The sequence below is a fragment of the Amyelois transitella genome, chromosome 13, assembly GCF_032362555.1.
Source record: "Amyelois transitella isolate CPQ chromosome 13, ilAmyTran1.1, whole genome shotgun sequence".
Lineage (NCBI taxonomy): Eukaryota > Metazoa > Arthropoda > Insecta > Lepidoptera > Pyralidae > Amyelois > Amyelois transitella.
In genome coordinates, this window is record NC_083516.1 from 5605558 (window position 1) to 5625112 (window position 19555).

At 36.8% G+C, this 19555-nt stretch overlaps 2 protein-coding genes and 1 pseudogene across 2 annotated transcripts in view; all 3 read left to right on the forward strand.

The window, feature by feature from the left end:
- Positions 1-19555, forward strand: part of LOC106132098 (transducin beta-like protein 2) — a 178945-nt gene that overhangs the window by 133657 nt on the left and 25733 nt on the right. The window lies entirely within an intron of this gene.
- On the forward strand, positions 5844-7059 carry LOC132902407 (exonuclease GOR-like; annotated as a pseudogene).
- Positions 12796-14302, forward strand: LOC106132099 (exonuclease GOR). Its single transcript, XM_013331419.2, has one exon. The coding sequence runs from the start codon at positions 12874-12876 to the stop codon at positions 14089-14091; it is 1218 nt and encodes a 405-aa protein (XP_013186873.1). The 5' UTR covers positions 12796-12873; the 3' UTR covers positions 14092-14302.

A 19555-nucleotide genomic window follows, 5' to 3' on the forward strand; every position in this document is an offset into this window, starting at 1 on the left:
CATCTGTAATGCATGATTACATCGATAATGACTATTTATCTGAAGTTCCCCAATCTTCTTTAAATGTTGAGGGCTATTACATTCCTCACCACGGGGTTATTCGTGCAGCCAAGCAACAAGCCTATGCCTCGTATAGTTTTGGATCCTACTGTTAAAACTCATACTGGTCTTTCTCTGAATGATATCTTTAACGTTGGCCCTAATTTACAGGCGGACATATTTTTATTACTTATTGATTTTCGATTGTTTCCAATAACTATGACGGCTGATATGAAACAAATGTATTTACAAATTAAAAATCCCGAAAATGATCGGAAATATTGGCGTATTTTGTTTCGGTTCAATGAGAACGAACCTAATCGTGCTTTTCAATTCAGTCCTTTACCTTTTGGACTGAAGTCAAGCCTTTATCTCACTATGAGAACTGTTAAGCAGTTAGCCGAGGGTACGTCTCATGAGTTTCCTGAAGCAGTCGCTGCTTCTAAGAGTAGGCTTCATATAGACGATTTAGTTTATTCAGTGCCTAATGATAAAATTGCAGTTTCTTTGTCCAAACAATTGGTTTCCCTATTTAAGGCAGGATCTTTCGACCTTGTCAAGTCGACTAGCAACTCTTCTGAGCTGTTGTCCCACTTACCCGAGTTTCACCGAAGTACGGTGAATATTTCTAATGGGGGGAATTTTTCCAAGGTGTTAGGTCTCGCGTGGGAGCCTGGTGATGACAAGTTGTTTGTTACTGTTTGCGATGTACATGATAAATGTACTAAGAGGAATATCCTCTCTATTGTAGCTCGCTCACTCGATGTTCAAGGTGTACCTAAATGCCCCAGTCATACTATATGCTGAATTATTGATTTCCAATAGCTTGTGGTGGAATTACCTTCCTTGGTTTATCAACCCACCAAATATGGATTCTTTATCTGAACTCAAAGTCAATGTTTTAACTTATCAAAATGAATCGCTGAAGATTGTTTTATATGAGTTCTCTAAACGTTTTTCTTCCTGGGAGAAACTTTTGCGTACTACGTTTTATATATTGCGTTTCAAAAAGAAGGTGTCAGTTATAAATATTAAGGCACATTTAATATGTGAAATACTTTTACAACGTGTCGTTCACAGTGTCCTTTTCTATAAGCATATAAAGTTAATCAAAGCTGATAAACTTCTTTGTTTCGGTTTAATTATTTACATTCTTAAACTAAAGTTCGGGATATTAGATGCTAGAACTGTCGTAAGATTTAAACTTAAAAAAAGTAATACTTATTTCGGGTCTCATCTCATTCACTTCGCTCCATTTACTTGGCCTATAGATTTAATCACAAAAGTATATCCGGGCAATGATGGAATTGTCAGAGTTGCCTTAGTTAAAACAAAATATGGTGTATATAAAAGACCGGTTGTTAAATTATATCCTTTATCAACTCAATAAATCACTTCAAATACATTTGCATTATACTTTAATTTTAAATTACGTTAATGGTTTAATTGTCTCTTGGTTTAGCCACGTTCTCTCTTAACATATATTTCAATAATTAATACCTATAATCGAACTTAATTTTCTTTGAAAGTTCTTTGAACTTCCAAGCCGGGGAGAATGTTTGGACCGATATGTCCCATCTTTTCATTTTTATTTTTATTTACCCATATCTTTAGGTTTTTCATTCAAGGCTAGCACCATCTAGGTAGTGGCGAGGTACCTCCTTCTAAAAACCTAATGCGGAAGGCCTCTTTGGTTAGCGTCTGACTGGCCACATGAGCGATAGTGTGTTGTTTTTCTTTTTAAAAACATGCCAATATCTTTAATGTCGGAATCTTCCGAATTTTTCTCTTCTCCGTTCTTTTAATTGATCTTCGACTGGAACTGTTAATTTATGAGTTTTATTTAGTCGTTAGTCATTATACTACTTCGATTTGTGAAGTGAACATACAGACATTTGGTGTAATCAGTAATATTCAAGGACTTTACAATAGCCGGCCGGCAGAACTTAGAAGCCTCCCAGAGCCCTGGTCAGCCTCACTGCGAGGATTTCTCCTGCACGGTGGATGTTGGTGAGTATCTTTTAAACTGCCTAGTTATACGGTCGTCTAGCCTTGAATAATATTATATCTTTCCATTTCCTTTTTCTCATACTTTTCTTTTCGGTTACGCTCCCCGCAGGATAGGCCCTATTTACACGGGCTATCCAGTAAGTGTTGTAAACCGTAACGGAACCGTCGGAATTCCACCGGAATTCGGAATATTTAAAATTTTATTGCTAAAGAGATATGTAAAAGCTCGAATCTAATATAGGTATAATGGAACGAAGGTGACTGAATCATCAATGCCCACACATTCATGCCACATGACTCATAAATGCCAATCATTACTTACAGATTTTGACACTAATATTTGACAGCTCCGAAATTAAAGATCTTTTAGGGAAAATAACGCATTTTTCAAGTATTCGTCAATTTTTCAGTATTTTTAAGATATATTCTGCTATTCGGGGCGGAGACAAATCCAACAAATCAAAAACCATGAAAATTGGTCCAGCAGATCTCGAGTTATAAGTGTTGTAACAAAGCCGACTTTGTTTTGTATATATAGATGTGTATGTCAGGTATGATGTCTTATGGTCAGATCATTTGCCCCTAATATTACAATGTAATCTCAATATAGTTAGCAAAAAACTGAACCATTCACAAACAAACACTGTGAAGAATAAATTTGGATGGGGTCATAGAACCGATAATGAAAAAATATTGTACCAAAATGAATGTAATAAAATGCTTAAGTTAGTCAATTTTCCTGACATATTTATACAGTGCGCGGGCTGTTACTGTGATGAACATAGTCATAAACAGGCTATCGATAAGTTGTATAGCGAAATAATAGGCTCTCTTAAGTAGGGCGGCCGCTGTGACTCGTAGTTATCAGTGTAAGTGTAAGGGACGTCAGTCAGAAACAGGGTGGAACTAACATGTTAAGCCAGCTCACCGGGAGGCCAGGCTGCGGTTTCAAATTTGGCTACTTAATGGCAAACCGGAATCAGGAAATTTTTTTAATGACATGTGTGTGACCCGAAACTTTTTTAAATCGCGTCTTAAGTAGTGTCATAACCATAAGGATTTAATAAAAATATGGAGAAACTCACGACTCAACATAATAAGAAAGAGTTTGGTTCTTTTTCGAAGGAAACCAAAAAATTGACGCCGCGGCCGTGCCAACCAGTCGGTGTAGAGGGGGTGAGCGACCCGAAAGAGATTGCTGATCTTTTCAGAGAATCTTTTCCAGTTACGTCATCGTTGGGTCCCTCGCGGAATGAGCGCAGTGCTGTGCCCATCGGTGAGAAAGTAGACATGCAGTTTAGTGCAAAAGACGTAAACTATGTGTTAGGGTCAATGTCACGTGGAAAGTCACCAGGTCACGATGGGCTCAGCATTGAGCATCTTCAACGCACGGGCTCCCACATTTCCAGAGTGCTGTCTCTTTTATTTTCGCTGTGTGTTAGCCACCCATACTTGCCGGGGGGTCTTATGCGTACGATTGTTATACCAATTGTCAAAAATAAGACGGGTGATCTGGCAGATAGGGCAAACTACAGACCCATTTCGGTGGCAACCATTGCGGCGAAAATATTGGACATGCTTAATGCTCAGCTTAATAAATATCTGAAATTGCACGACAATCAGTTCGGATTTAGGTCACACCTGTCCACAGAGAGTGCAATACTGAGTCAAAAGCAAACCGTGTCGTACTACACGCGTCGCAGAACTGCAGTGAATGGGTGTTTCCTTGATCTGTCCAAGGCTTTTGATTTGGTGTCTTATGACCTGCTATGGCAGAAACTGGAGGACACAAAAGCCCCTAAGGAACTTACAAACTTATTTAAGTTTTGGTACGCAAATCAAATTAACACTATTAAATGGATGTCTACCTTTTCTGAGCCGTACAGGATGGAATGTGGTGTAAGACAGGGGGGCTAAGCTCTCCGTTTCTATATAACCTGTACGTGAATGCGTTGATCGAGGCTCTCGCGTGGTCTTTAAAATATTGGTAAGTTTCTAGGTACAGAGAGAGTACTAATAAATTTTATTTCTTCTAGTTTGTCTTTTCACGCGTTATATATTTAACCAATCAATTATCTTGAAATTTCACATGTATATAATTAACAGTCTGGAGAAGGTCGTATAAGATACTTTTCATCACGGTAAAAACCTATTTCCCGTGGAATTTGCGAACAATCTATATTCTTTTGTAGGTGCTAAATTCGCGCGAGCGAAGCTGCAGGTAATAGCTAGTTAATAATAATAATAACAAATTTAAGAACTAATTTATCACTTTATCAAAGTCCAAACGTCAAATAAAGTTATGGAATCGATAAACGAAAATAAATCGTCAGTTTACTTTAGTTTAAACTGAATTAAACTGATGAACTGATGTTCAGAAACGAAATTTGACAGTTATCGAACCAATAGCGCTATTTACGGTTCATCAGTTAAACTCCGTTTTAACTAAGACTTAACTGACCATTTGTTCTCGTTTATCGATCCCAGAAATATTATTATGCGTAGATAACGACGAACGATCTCTCTCTCTGCCTACCTTTCCGGAAATGAGGCGCGATTTTATGTATCAATATTGATGGTTAAAGCCATCAATGCCGTATTTTATTTATTACTTACTTATTTCATTTAATGTCATCTTTTTTTAAAAAAAAAGTGCACATTTAAATTATAATAAACTATTTGAAATTACATGTGTCAAGAGCAAACTTATGTAACGCCAAGTTCATCTATGGGTACCGTATTATAACATCAGATCGAGAATCTGGTGTTATAACACAGCATCAGGCCGTGCAACGTGCAGCACGCGACCAAGACTTTGCGAGATGTACAGAATAATCTTCAAGGTTGGACATGCCCTGGAGAATGATCTCAAAATGTTGAAATTATTGCATACAGATGCCCCATGCTAGAGGATTGCCGATGCGTCGCTCTATGCGTGATCTTTCTGAAGAATTATTAGGACGAAACATACAGCATAGCATTGCGGGCCATTCCTTAGGCCTTAATACTGCTGAAAGTGAAAGAAGACCGAGCGCTCAGAGAGCACCATCTGATCTCGAATCAGTTACATGAGTTCCAATTACACTTACACTGCACCCTTTAGTCAGTGTCGCCTAACTTGTTGATATGATAAATAAGATGGTTTTGTTATCTTGTTTCTTTCACGATCTGACACGCATTTAATGTAAAAATTATTGAATTGTGTAAATTGAGTAAAAATTAGAGGTTTATAGGTCGCATTGGCGGAATTCGCATACCTAAAAAGAGGCATGTGCCCCTAATATGATCAACTCATATAATAACAATAAATGTTATTTATGTATTTGGACATTTTGAATTTTTTTTAACCTTTTCTTTATCGGGATGCTTACTAAAATTAAAAAATTTGCCGCTCATGCATTTATAATATTTGATCATTACGGTAAATGTAAGCAAAAAAGCAATAAAAATATTTCAAACTAAGTAAATCAATGCTTACGCTTCGAGCACAATAGCGGTGATGCGTACAATTAGTGACGTGTTCAAACCTGCATTGTCTATTTTTATTATCCTTATTATTTTTTTTCTTAGTACGATAAGATTTGGAGTGGTTGGTTCTATTGTAGTTATGACCCGTAATTACGACCATCTGTCGACATTACCTCGTTAAAGAATTCGGTTCTGACGCATCAAGGGATGGTGCCTTTCAACAAGAACAGTAAGCGTTCAGTACACTAGTAAGCGTCCCAAGTGTCCACGCGTAGTAACCTCAGAGCCCAAATCTATCACTTTTAACTGTTAAGCAGCGAATGAAAATGCAAAACTTTTGTGAGCAATATTACGGTTCGTTATGTCAAGAGGAGGGTGCCTTATCGACAGCAGACAACGCCAGCACCGCAGACCGTTGGCAACAGATCAAGAATGATATGTCGGCGTCGCCGTGGCCGCCTTCACCGCCGTCTGCGCAGACCATCTTAATGGAGGAACTAACAGCAGCCCTACAACCCCATCTGCTTTCGCGTACACAGATGTGGGAGCTTGGTTACCCCGTAGAAATGGCGCCAAACTACAAAAGCTGTGATGTACATGAATGCGCCGCCGCCACGACCTACAATATTCACCTCCTGGAATGTGAATGCGCCTGAATTTATGCCCGGTTCGGAAACTAACAGTGGCGTAATTTCAACGGGATCTACTCCGCGCTTGGACAGTGAAAAAGCAACTGAAGAAGTGGAACATTTATGTGTTCGCTGTTGTAAAGTGTTTCATATGACCCGTGACGGTGAATATTTAACCCAGGGCTTCTGCTCCTATCATTGGGGTCGTGTAGCGGATGGATATTACGCTTGCTGCAACGAAGGTTTTGGTTCCAAAGGTTGCGCTTTAAGCATTTTTCATGTATGGAACGGAACTAATCCTGGTATGAATGGACCACTCGAAGGATATGTTCGGCCACGCTCGCACCGCGGAGGGGTGTATGCAATAGACACAGAGATGTGTTATACAACCGCAGGACTGGAGTTAGCTAGTGTGGCGGTCGTAGATGTAAATGGCCAACTTGTGTACCAAACTTATGTGAGACCAAGTTCGTCTATACTGTGTTATAACACTAGATTCTCGGGCATCAGGCCGCGCAACTTGCAGCACGCGACCAAGACACTGCGAGATGTACAGAATGATCTTTTTGAATTTGTTGGCACGGATACGATATTGGTTGGACATGCCCTGGAGAATGATTTCAAAGTGTTGAAATTATTGCATACAGCAGTCGTTGATACCTGTGCGATGTATCCTCATGCTAGAGGATTGCCGATGCGTCGCTCTCTGCGTGTTCTTTCTGAAGAATTATTAGGACGAAAAATACAGCAAAGCAGTGCAGGCCATTCCGCTTTAGAAGATGCTCGTGCAGTTATGGATTTAATATTGCTGAAAGTGAAAGAAGACCGAGCGTTCACTGAGCACCATCTGATCTCGAATCAGTTACATGAGTTCCAACCATATACACCGTACCCTTTAGTCAGTGTCGCCTAACTTGTTGATATGTAATATAAGATGTTTTGGTTATTTTGTTTCTTTCACGATCTGACACTTTTTTAATGTAAAAATTATTTTAATGTAAAAATTATTAAATTGTGTAAATATAGTATAATAAATAGGTTTTAATTTCGCATTAGCGGAATTCACATACCTACAAAAAGGCATATATGCCTCCGGTTCGAGTTTAAACAATAAATAGTATTTGTTTTTTTTTTACATTTTGACTATTTTTTTTAACCTTTTCTTCATTTGGATGCTTACTTAAATGAAAAAATTCAAAATTTTCAGCTCATGCTTTGATAATATTTGATCGTTACAGTAAATGTAAGCAAAATCATCGAATTAAATTTTTGAAAATGCAATGTACTAGTAGCTAGTACTCCAGTTTATATCTAGACAACTTATATCAAAAATATTTCTTTCATGATATAGTTACCTTGTCAACCTTCATTACAAACTCCATACCTAATATTTAAAGTAGAAAGAAATGTAATTTTATTGCTAACACATTTTTCTAAGTAAGACCGACGTAACGACGTATAGTTATAGCTTTATATTTTTGTTTCAAGTTAACTTAAACTCAAAATGGCAGGAATGTTGCACCGGAGGGGTTCTAGTCGGAAGGCTGACACACTGGCTTAATTTTATAAAATTGAGAATCAAATATAGACAGGTTGCTAGCCCATCGCCTTAAAGAACAATCCCAAGTTTATAAGCCTATCCCTAAGTCACCTTTTACGGCATCCATGGGAACGACATGGAGTAGTCCTATTCTTTTTTTTATTGCTGCCGGGAACCACACGGGATATACATATGTACCTAAATAATATACAAAATATACATGGACAAAAAAATACCTACGTGTTATTTTTGTATTCCAATCAGTTCAACGACCGTCCTTCCGTTACCGCCTGCCATCATCTCGGTTCCGAATTGAGATTCAAATACTGACAGGTCGCTAGCCTTTCGCCTCAAAATGAATCCCAAGTTTATTAGCCTTTCCTTTGATTGACTTTTACAGTCTGCAACGGCAAAAACGCAACTGGCACTTATTATACATTTAAAATATCCCGTTTATTTTCGTTCCTGCAAGAATTTCGTGGAATTCCCTATTAGTGAACCCCTTGACTTTTCTTATGGAACCTTCATCACAAATTTTAAATCTATAGACCCAACAGTGTGGGCTGCTCGTTGATAACATCAGTTAGTGTCCTCTTTTATATTTTATAAAGAGACTTATTAAATTTAAGCATTTGTTAAGAGCCATTTCACAAAAATCATCCGCTCGTGTTTAGGTAAAACAGTGCATTATTGTTTATGTGTGCGTTGTTAGTCATATAGTACACAACACTAACAGAGTAAAGCTGGCATCGAGATGGAAAAAAAATCTTGAGCCATGATCGCAATAGAATATACCTAGTTATTTTTTGAGATCAGTAGGGTTTAATATTATTTACCTACAGACTTTTTTAAGGTAATACTTATTAAAATGTAAGTGGAAGTTTAGATACATACATACATATGGTCACGTCTATATCCCTTGCGGGGTAGACAGAGCCAACAGTCTCGAATAGACTGAATGGCCACGTTCAGCTATTTGGCTTAATGATAGAATTGAGATTCAAATAGTGACAGGTTGCTAGCCCCTAGCCCATCGCCTAAAAAAAGAATCCCAAGTTTATAAACCTATCCCTTAGTCGCCTTTTACGACATCCATGGGGAAGAGATGGAGTGGTCATATTCTTTTTTGGATTGGTGCCGGGAACCACACGGCACAATTAAAGAAGTTTAGATGTTTGTTATCAATCTCGTTGCAACTTCAGACGCGTCCGAGAAGCTGTGGAAGTAAGACCTGCGTCGTTTTATTTTGCATGCCCTATGTGTGCGTGTGTTGCGAAGTAAAACGCGTAAATTATTTTTTTATATTTCGTCAATTATTGTAGTTAGAACTCTCAGGATGCCCTTAAAAAACTGGCAACATAAAAGATTAGTTTGTATTGTTTATTTGTGTATGTTAAGAATACAGACAAAAATGCAACACTGGATGTACTCTTGTGCACTAAAAAATGAATAACATTTTCATTTTCAAATTTTAACCCTTTCGTGCCTACTGTTTTTTTTCATAAATATGTATAAGAAATCAAATTTATCATTTTTATCTATCAATCATTTTATTTATCAAACATATTTATTGATAGTAGAGGGATTTTTATTGTCAAATGTTATAAAATTTTACAATATTATAAAACAAAATAATGTATTCGGATAGGTATTTTTTTTTTGTTTAAAAGAGCCATTGATTCATCTGGGTCTTCTTGGTATGTTCGTACTTATATGTTCATTCTCTTACAAAAACAAAGAAATGAATAATTAAAAAGTAACATGTAGTCAAGTATAAAGAGTAAGAAAATATATATAATATTATTTCAAAAAATGTATTTTTATTAAAATCCAGGAAAATGAACATAAACGCAAAAAAAGAATCTTCATTTTGACAAAATAATAAGGATAAAAAATAAGTCCAGATTTTAAAGTTACCTATTACACGTGGTCACAAAAAAAGAAAATATCATCGCTGCGCTGGTGACACGTTTGCACTTTTGGTTCAATTAGGCTCTGCCACGTGCCACCATACAATTAAAACATACATACGGCAATCACTTTCCCGGAGGAGTAGACAGAGATTACATCTTTTCACTTGACACGATACTTGCATACTTCTTTCAGTTCATTCACAATCATAACTAGTGATGGGACTCGAATCACGTTTAATTCGAATGATTTGAATGATCGCAGTCATTACCCCATTCGGATTGTATTATATATTGATTCGATTCATTTTCATCGATTTTATTCATTTTTGATTCGATCAATTTCTCTTATTCGAATCTTCATTGCTCAGCGAACTTACCTACCTTACAGGTGAGACCACTAGGATATTTTCAAGTTTGTATTGCGATTTTAAATATTTTTGAAGTTTATATCGTGTTTAGTTTATATATATATATATCGTGTTTAGTTTATATATATATATCTCGAGTTTAGGGTTTAACTGGATTTGTGTTATACATAAAGTGTTAGTGGGTACACTAAACTTGAACACCGTGTTGTATAGGTAAAAAATATGGCACCGCCAAAACAAAGGATTGTTTGGGACTTTTTTACGGCCTCTGTGGCGCAACGGTAGTACGCTTGTCTTTAACACCGGAGGTCCCGGGTTCGAATCCCGGCCAGTGCATGATGACAAAACGAACTTTTTCTGATTGGCCTGGGTCTTGGATGTTTAACTATATAAGTATTTATTATAAAATATAGAATCGTTGAGTCAGTATCTCGTAACACAAGTCTCGTACTTACTTCGAGGCTAACTCAATCTGTGTAATTTGTCCCGTATATATTTATTTATTTATTACCAAAAATGAAGAAAAAGCTACATGTAACATTTGTAAGACTTCTTACAAAAGTTCAAGCACCACGCCTCTCGGTTTTGGTATATAATATATAAGCTAATTTTTTTTTTGTATATTTTCATTGCTTCGATTCCTTATTTGATTTTAATTAATTCGAATTATCATATCGATTCGAATTGATTCGAATCATCAGTTAATTCGGATCAAAGGCTTATTCGAATCGTCGAACCGATTCGTATTGATGCGAATCATCAGTTAGTTCGAATCGAAGGCTAATTCGAATACCGATTCGAAGTTTTTCCTGGTGATTCGAACTGATTCGAGTACAGAATTTCGATTCGAGTCCCATCACTAATTCATAACTCACTTCATGCAAGCTCGTTGGTTTTGGGTACTCTATTACACCAATTTAAATCATATCGCGTTTCTTTTTTGTCAATGTCACGATATACAGCACCCTTTTTATTGCGAACCATAGCAGAAAATGAATAAAAGTATGATATAAAAACGTAACCCTGTTTTCTCCGGCAGTTGAGTAAAAAATATAACACAACTATAATTCAAATAATGAATCAAAACTTATCTCAAGTAACAAACCTCCAAAAGATCAAATGTGTTTAGTCGTTGTATAAACGTGTAGCCACAAGTTTGATCGTAAGGGTGATAAATCAACATAGAGCTATGAGCTATACTGCGCTGTGCTATGTTTGGTCAACTCGCTCGTCTAATATTATAATGAGAATACAACCAAACCTTGCTGTGCTGCTCTGTGTGAGGCTACGCTCTGTTTAAAAACGCAGTAGTCTCGAGCGAGGCACGCTACCCACCGTGCTGAGCCGCGCTGTGTCGAACTGTGCTATGTGTTTTATGGAGCTGCAGAGCTCCATAAAAAACATAGCACAGTTCGACACATGCTGCGCTGTATCGAGCTATGCTATGTTTGGAACACGCTGCGTGCCCCTCCATCGCCTTCAGACGTCTTTCTCAATTTCGTACTACTATCTCGCTCGCACTTGCGTATGCGCGCACAAAGAAACAAGAACGAACGAGTTTCAAAAGTTAAAAAACGTAGCTTAAGAAACACAGCACAGCACAGCGCAGCACAGCGCAGTACAGCGCAGCAAAGCTCGATGTTGATTTGTCACCCTAAGACAGGCTAAGGGAAAAAATGGCACAAGCGCTCGCGCCGAATAAATGGGCTCCATTTAGTACTTTCGTATAGAAATACATATAAAGCAATTTAACTGATATTCACATGGATTTATTGGAGTGCAAATATTAAAATAAAAATGCTATAGATTAGGAATCTAAAAAGAACAATGTTTAATTTGAAATTATATTTGTTTTTGTTGTCTACTTTAACCGAAAATCACGATAAGATCACAGCGTTTTTCTTGAAAATTCGTATTATATTTGTTCATTTTTTTCTAATAATTGACAAACATATTCAAAAATCTGTTACGTTATTTTCTTAAAATATATATGTCAGATGACAATTATATCTTCTTATTGTTGTTGTATCAATATTGTAATAGATTAGTGATCCCGAAATTGAGTCTGTGGCTGATTTACAATGAATTGGTTGCGGAAGATGGCGCATTAAATATTAATGAAATTCATTTAACTATTTGTACTCTTAAATATGGCCAATATTTTTCAAATTTCAAATATTTTTTATGAGCTACTAAAGATAGTCAAAGTCGAGTCCGAAAAACGTCGAAATCCTAGAACTGCGTGCGAAAGTGTGAAATGCCTCTTAACAACGGTGTGGCGATGTATAACGAAATTTTTATTCCAACATTTTAAAAGCATTCAATGATTCTGTTTATTAATATCATGTACAAAGTTCTCGGAAGGGATAAAAACGAGACATTATGTATGTATTTACAAAATAAAGTAGTTAAATGAATAACATACATAATTAAGATAAATAAGTTACTGCAATTAAGTACAATTTCAATCTATAAATTTAAGTAGAGTAGGTACAGCCTTTATTTACATCCGTCGTTCATTGAACGTAGTGTACGGGTACCGCGGCGCCATGCTTCCACATCAGCTGATCGTGTAAATAAACAACACGGTTTGTTGTCACTGCAGTCACACGGTCGAAAACGAAATTTAAATTTTATAATTTCCTATATTTATTCATTCATAAACCTTTTGGATCTTAACTTTAAATAGACAACAGGAGTTTTAATATTGTTTAGAAAAAGGAGAATAGGCCGGTCGATCGGCATTGTCCCGTTAAAGAGCTCGCTACCTAGGTCGTGACGTATAAAGCGTAGGCGCCCGCCCCACCAGAACGTCATTAGTACAGCGTTCGAGCGCGCGTTTGCACGTATCTGACTCCGGCTCCGCGCTCTTTTAACTCTATGTTTATAAAAGCAAGTGAAGTAAAATGCAACACTTTTGTAATAATTTACACGGTTGGTTTTGTCAAGATAGTGTCATGTCGACTGTGGACATTGCCAGCATCGCAGAGCATCGGTCACGCATTAAAAATCGAGAACGAAAGTCGGCGCCGCCAGCGCGGCCGCCGTCGCCGCCGTCGCCGCAAGCCATCTTCTTGAAGGAACTAGCAACAGCCCTACAACCGCATCTGCTCTCGCCTAAACGTATGTGGGAGCTTGGTTATCCTGTGGAAATCGAGCCGAACTCTACTAAAGCTGTCATGTACATAAATCCGCCGCCGCAACGTAAACTATTTACATCTTGGGACGTCAATGCACCCGAGTTCGTGCCTGGGTCGCAAAATGACAGTGGCAGAGGATCGTTGGGTTCGACTCCACCGCGCTCTGACAGTGATGAAGAAGCGGATGAAGTGGAACATTTATGTGTACGTTGTGATAAAGTGTTTCATATGACTCGTGACGGTGAATATTTGACGCAGAGTTTTTGTTCCTATCATTGGGGTCGTGTAGTAGATAGACACTACTCTTGTTGTAATAAAGCTTTACGATCGACAGGTTGCACTTTGGGCCGTTTTCATGTATGGAGCGGAACAAAGCCTGGAATGAATGGACCAATCGAAGGTTTTGTACGGGCACGCTTGTCTCGCGGAGGAGTGTATGCGTTAGACACAGAGATGTGTTACACAACCGCAGGGCTGGAGTTAGCCAGTGTCGCGGTTGTAGCTGCTAATGGCCGACTTGTATACAAAACACACGTGAAACCAAGTTCGACAATACTGTGTTATAACACCCGATTCTCAGGCATCAGGCCGCGCGACTTGGAGCGCGCGACTAAGACGCTACGAGATGTACAGAATGACCTCCTTGGATTCATAGGCACTGATACAATATTGCTTGGACATGCCCTGGAAAATGATCTCAGAGTGTTAAAATTATTGCACAGCGCTGTCGTCGACACTTGTGCGATGTTTCCCCACGCCAGAGGATTTCCGATGCGTCGCTCTCTACGTTCTCTTTCTGAAGAATTTTTAGGACGACGCGTACAGCAAAGCAGTGCGGGCCATTCCGCTTTAGAAGATGCTCGAGCAGTAATGGACTTAGTGTTGTTGAAAGTGCATGAAGAGCGAGCATTCAGAGAGCGCCGTCCGATCTCGAAGCAGTTGCCGTTGTTGCAACCCTATGACCCTTTAGTCAGTGCCGCCTAACTTTGTGATCTAGACTGTTTTATTTTTGGACATGGTATTTGATTTTTTTTAGTAATGTGTAAACGGAGAGGATATGTGTTACGTTGCCGGAGTTCGCGTACCCTACATAGAGGTATGTGCCTTCGAATTGCGTTAAAGCAATAAACGTAATATATTTTTTTACATGTTGTCTATTATTTTTACCTTTTTGAAATAAAAATTATTATATTGAGTTAAACCTTTGTAAAAAACATTCAAGGTGGCTGGTATCTATTTTTCAAATTAAAAAAAAATATTTAATTAGGCAGGCATAGCCTTATCTAGATTTTCCTTTATACTATAAATATGCACCAAATTTTTCTTTAATTGATCTACAAAGAATCGTATTACTTTCACTGCGCTAAGTTTTTTTACTACCTAACAGTCTCTTGTCCACGAAGCACATTTAAGTAGGTATGTAATCTTAAGATACAATGGAACACTGGATTAAATCCCTGTGAAATAGAAATGTTGCAAACTGCCAACTTATACTAAGTAGGTACTTCAAGTCATTACATATCTAGAAAAACAATTAGTTTATATGTTGGCCATGAAGTATTTAAACAATTATTCATAAAAGACAAATTGCTTTTTCTATCATCATTTGTAATCTCCAAATTATGTTGCATGGCGAATAACTTAAAAAATTCAAGATATTGTTCTTGAATGAATAAGTAACAAATCAAATGCATTTGAATTACCTCTTAGACATTATGGTTAACAATAACAATCCTGATTTCGTGAAACAATAACATTGCGATATTAAAAATAATTGTCCGAATCTTATCATATTAGTGCATACTTTTTTATGAATGATTACACATGCGCGCCGTATGTGACTAAACGTATCACCTCAATATTTTGCCAAGAACTGAGTCAGAGGAAATTCTCTCAAAGCCGATGACGTAGCTTCATGAAGTAGCGCTAAGTTCATATCTTGCAATCAGTATCTACCTAATTATAGGTTGAATTATTAATCCAATTCACGTAGAGATTAGCATAAGAACAAGATACCTATGTCTTAAATTTAATTTGATAATAGCCTGGTTTTTCATAGTTTCAAGCTGAACCATCAATATAAAGCTTGTTTAAAATGTTAAACATTTAATAAATTGCAGACGTATCTACCGGATAGATAGACAATAATGACTATTACTATCAATGTCTGTATATTTTGATATATTAAAATAAGTATCTTTATTATCAGACGACCGTGTATTTTCAAGTTTACATAATCAACTTACATAAAGTGATGACGAAATGGCTTGTGGATGAGCAAACCAAACGACTTCCACCTTGGAACCAAGCTTGAGAAATCATGAGGAGAACTTAGAATTTCCAAACAGTGATATACATATTACACGCAATGTTATGGTCACAAAGTAATAATTTAATAATGGTTAATGTTTCAATAGTAACTAACTATGCATTTGTTAATGGTATTTGAGTGTCATGACGTTATTTCATAATAGATGGGTCTATATTTAAAAAATATCCCTTTTGAAAACATAAATATTGTAAATTTATCGGAAATACTTCGATTATCATGGAGCATTGCCCTTATGACCGGTCGTTTGTTAATAACTCGCAAAATAGACCCAAAATAAAGTTAGCATTCATTTAAATCAACTAAAAATTCAAGAGTATAAAATACGTTATGTAGAGGACACAATACTAGTATTTGCGTAGACACAGATTAGGCACAATATTTACGCTAATCAAATAAGGACACGTTATCTGAACGCGATAAATTGAGGGCATACCGTCTCTACTTCCCAAATAGATAGGAGATAGTATTGTATAATACGAGTATACAAGCTTAGCGTCACACTAGCCGCTAAAATTAGCCGTATTATTGTTGCAAAATGCTAATACGTATGTAGCGAACACATCAATAGGATCAACATACGCTTATCTGTTGTTTTGTTTGGAATCTATGACTTCATCTTGTAATAACAAACAACACATCATGATATTCAGTTGTTGCCAGAATATAACATTGCAAGGTATGTATGGCAAAGTTCTACGAAACGGATATGAGTTGAGAGCGCCGTTCGTCATCGAAGAAATGGCTGAAAATAGGATTGTAAGTATACTGATAAATCGACGTTTCAGAGAATCAGACGCTTTGTCGCCACTTACGTAGGTATATGTACATTAATCAAGTATTATAATAGATATAGTCATGATTAAAGTAAATTTTTCGTTGATTTAACAACATTCTAGCATTAGTTACATGTAGATATGTACTGATGTAATTTTTACAATAATCATTGCTTGAAAACTTAAATAATCCATGAGCCCTTAAAATACTTGCAATATTTATTATATATCATATGTATTAATTTTCTCGGGAGTTGGATCCTTCGGATTTCTCTTTTAGGGAATGGTATATATACACTTATCATTTCTTTATCCCTTACAGGGTACAGGTATAAAGAAATGATAAGTGTATTATTAAGTATGTAAAAAATCAAGTAACTATATTACCAAACCATGCCTCGAAATTAACCAAATGGGTTAAGCCGAATGAAATTCAATCAGGCAATATATGAAAATAGAAATGTCATATTGTTTTTCCCCACAGATTAATGGCTCTCAAAAAAAATTTAGATCCTACTACTATTATAAAGGCGAAAGTTTGTATGGATGTATGGATGTTTGTTACTCTTTCACGCAAAAACTACTGAACCGATTACCATGAAATTTGGTATGTAGGTAGCTGAAGACCCAGAATAACACATAGGCTACTTTTTATCCCAGAGTTCTCGCGGAATTGATAGGGTTTCCATGCGGACGAAGTCGCGTGCGGCCTCTAGTGCAAAATAAAAACGTAATGGTGGGTGACTGATTGTGGTGATTACAATCAGTAGCAATGGACGACACATACCAGTGCTTAACACTTATCTTTTAACATTAACCTGATGGTGGATTAACCTTATGTTTATAAACAAAACAATTTAAGCGACAGCTGTCAGCCGTAGGCGCCACTGTTGCAGGCCTGTGTCTCTGTCAATACGTCTTTCACAATAATACCTACTTGCACAAAGTGAGATTGTGTTTCGTCATCGTAACTACTCCGACACACCCACTGTAACCCCGCTTTGTAATGTGAAATGTTAGTTGTAAACCAGTTTCGTACTATGATCAGAATCTGAGGAAATGGAGAGATTTCATGATGAAATATTCATGAAATATTCGAATGTATGATAAAGTAAAAAAAAATTTGATGTAATGTAAGCAATCTGTCTAGTAACTAAACGTTGTGCATATAAAAAATAACAAATTATCGTCGATAAAAAAATTATCACTTTTTGTTTTCTCACTAAATACAGATAATTAATTTCCTCCATCATCTATATCAAACGAAAGATGTACTAATGATTTTCAATTGTATTTTCAATTTCAAGAAATCATATCAATCACATACGAAGATTGTTTTACAAATGTATAAAAAAATGTGAAAAATGGTTGAAGGTTGTATATGAGTTGTAAGGAAAAGATACATCAAAAATACTGAAATTTCTTTGAACGGAATTGTACGGTAGTCACCTGTTCCAAAATTAATTTGGTGTCATTAACCTTTTCCGATGAATCACTCCGTGATAATGGCATGTCCTTGTCTTCTGCCGTATATTTTTCCAAGTACATGGGGCACTGGCCTGAAATTCCATATGTGTCTGCCCGCAAATTTGAATCGACATTACCTACCTTAGCCTGACCTCAACGTACAATGCCTCAGAACCTTGAATTTCTTAGACACGAGTTTTTGTCTTAATACGGCTCGGATAAGTATCGCCGTGTTCATTATGTATGTATGAACTGACAATCGTGATTATTTAAATAAACACAAATTATGTATGTAACCAACACTGATGATGACTATTGTGGATTCGAGTTTTTGTGCCGCCTTTATAACGCAGACTTCCTAGTTCCCTTGAATCGGCCATTGAACGAGAATTTTCAACATGGTGTGTACTCAAACTCGCCTTCGCCTCGCACGGCTCATGAGCTAAGCGCCGATAAGTTAACAGATGGTTAAACCAGACCATTTTATGATATTACGTAGGAAATTAACGTGTCTTATCTGAATTTCATGCGGAACTGTCGATAAAAACATGATTACTTACTTAGGTACGGTCCCACTGATTTCGACTTGCTATCATCATTGTGTACAAAGATCAAGTCTCATAAATTTATGCGCCATCGCGATCAGCGTCCTTATTGCGCAGTCATTCATTGATTGCAACCAGATTTTGTTGAAAACAGTTAATTAATTTGTCATCATCATTGAAAATTATTGATAAATTTATCACTATGTTACATGCTAGCTGCTTCGCTTCCTATGCGGACTAAAAGTTAATTAAGAGAATTTCCAAAAATCTTCGAATTCTTTTAGGCGATGGGCTAGCTATTTATCAGTATTTGAATCTCAATTCCATTATTAAGCCATACAGGTGAACGTGGCCTTTCAGTCTTTTAAAGACGGTTGACTCTGTACGGATTAAAGACTGTATATAAAACTATCTGCACGGAGAGACGAGCATTTACGTACATTGTTTTTTTAACGCTAAACAACACGGCAATGGACAAGCAAAGCTGCGGGCAAATGGTTCTTACAAAAGCAATTTCCAATAGCAACGTAAACCGTGAAATCGGCGAGTAATGTGGCGTCAGGAGTGTAACAGTCTGAAATCAAGGCCTTGGTACAGTAACTTAGTTTCGATACCAATATCGAGCTGTCCGTTGACCTTTTGCAGCGGCGTTACTACCGCTACTGAACGTTTGTTCGACGCAATATTTTTTTACTCATATCACAAAGGGATAGACAAAGTCACAAGAGTCCCAGCAACTTAATGTTTACATGGAAGCCATGAATAATGAAATTGAGAAGGATAGTGACCGGTTGCTAGCCCGTCGTCTAAAAGATCCCTCTTGGCAAGACATCTAGAAACAGGGAAAGATGAGAGAGAGAAAAGTGCAAAGTTCCTACCAATTAATAATAATCTAATCTTTCAGTGCAGTTTCAATATCAAATTTTTAATCATTTCAAGTTATTCTTTAAATTCTGAAAAAATATGAACAATACAAACTATGAAAGTAAAAAGCAATGATTTGCATTTTAGCTGACTTCGCAGGAGGACGTTCTAAATTTGATCCATATGTATTGTCGGTCTATTTGTAGCCTAATAAAAACTGATTTACATGGCCAAACTGAGTCATTGCGGTGACGTAAGAATGCAAAATATATACAAAACATGTACAGGTACATTTGTAATCCGAAGGCTCTATCATCTCATTACATGGAAAACTCAGGTTTATATACGTAAAAACTTGAATAATAAAATGGTAATTTGGTTTTACATATTTATTAATCTTAGTTAGATAATCTAACGGTAAATTAGGTAACTCTTCTTTCTAACCTAACCCATATTGGGTAATTGTA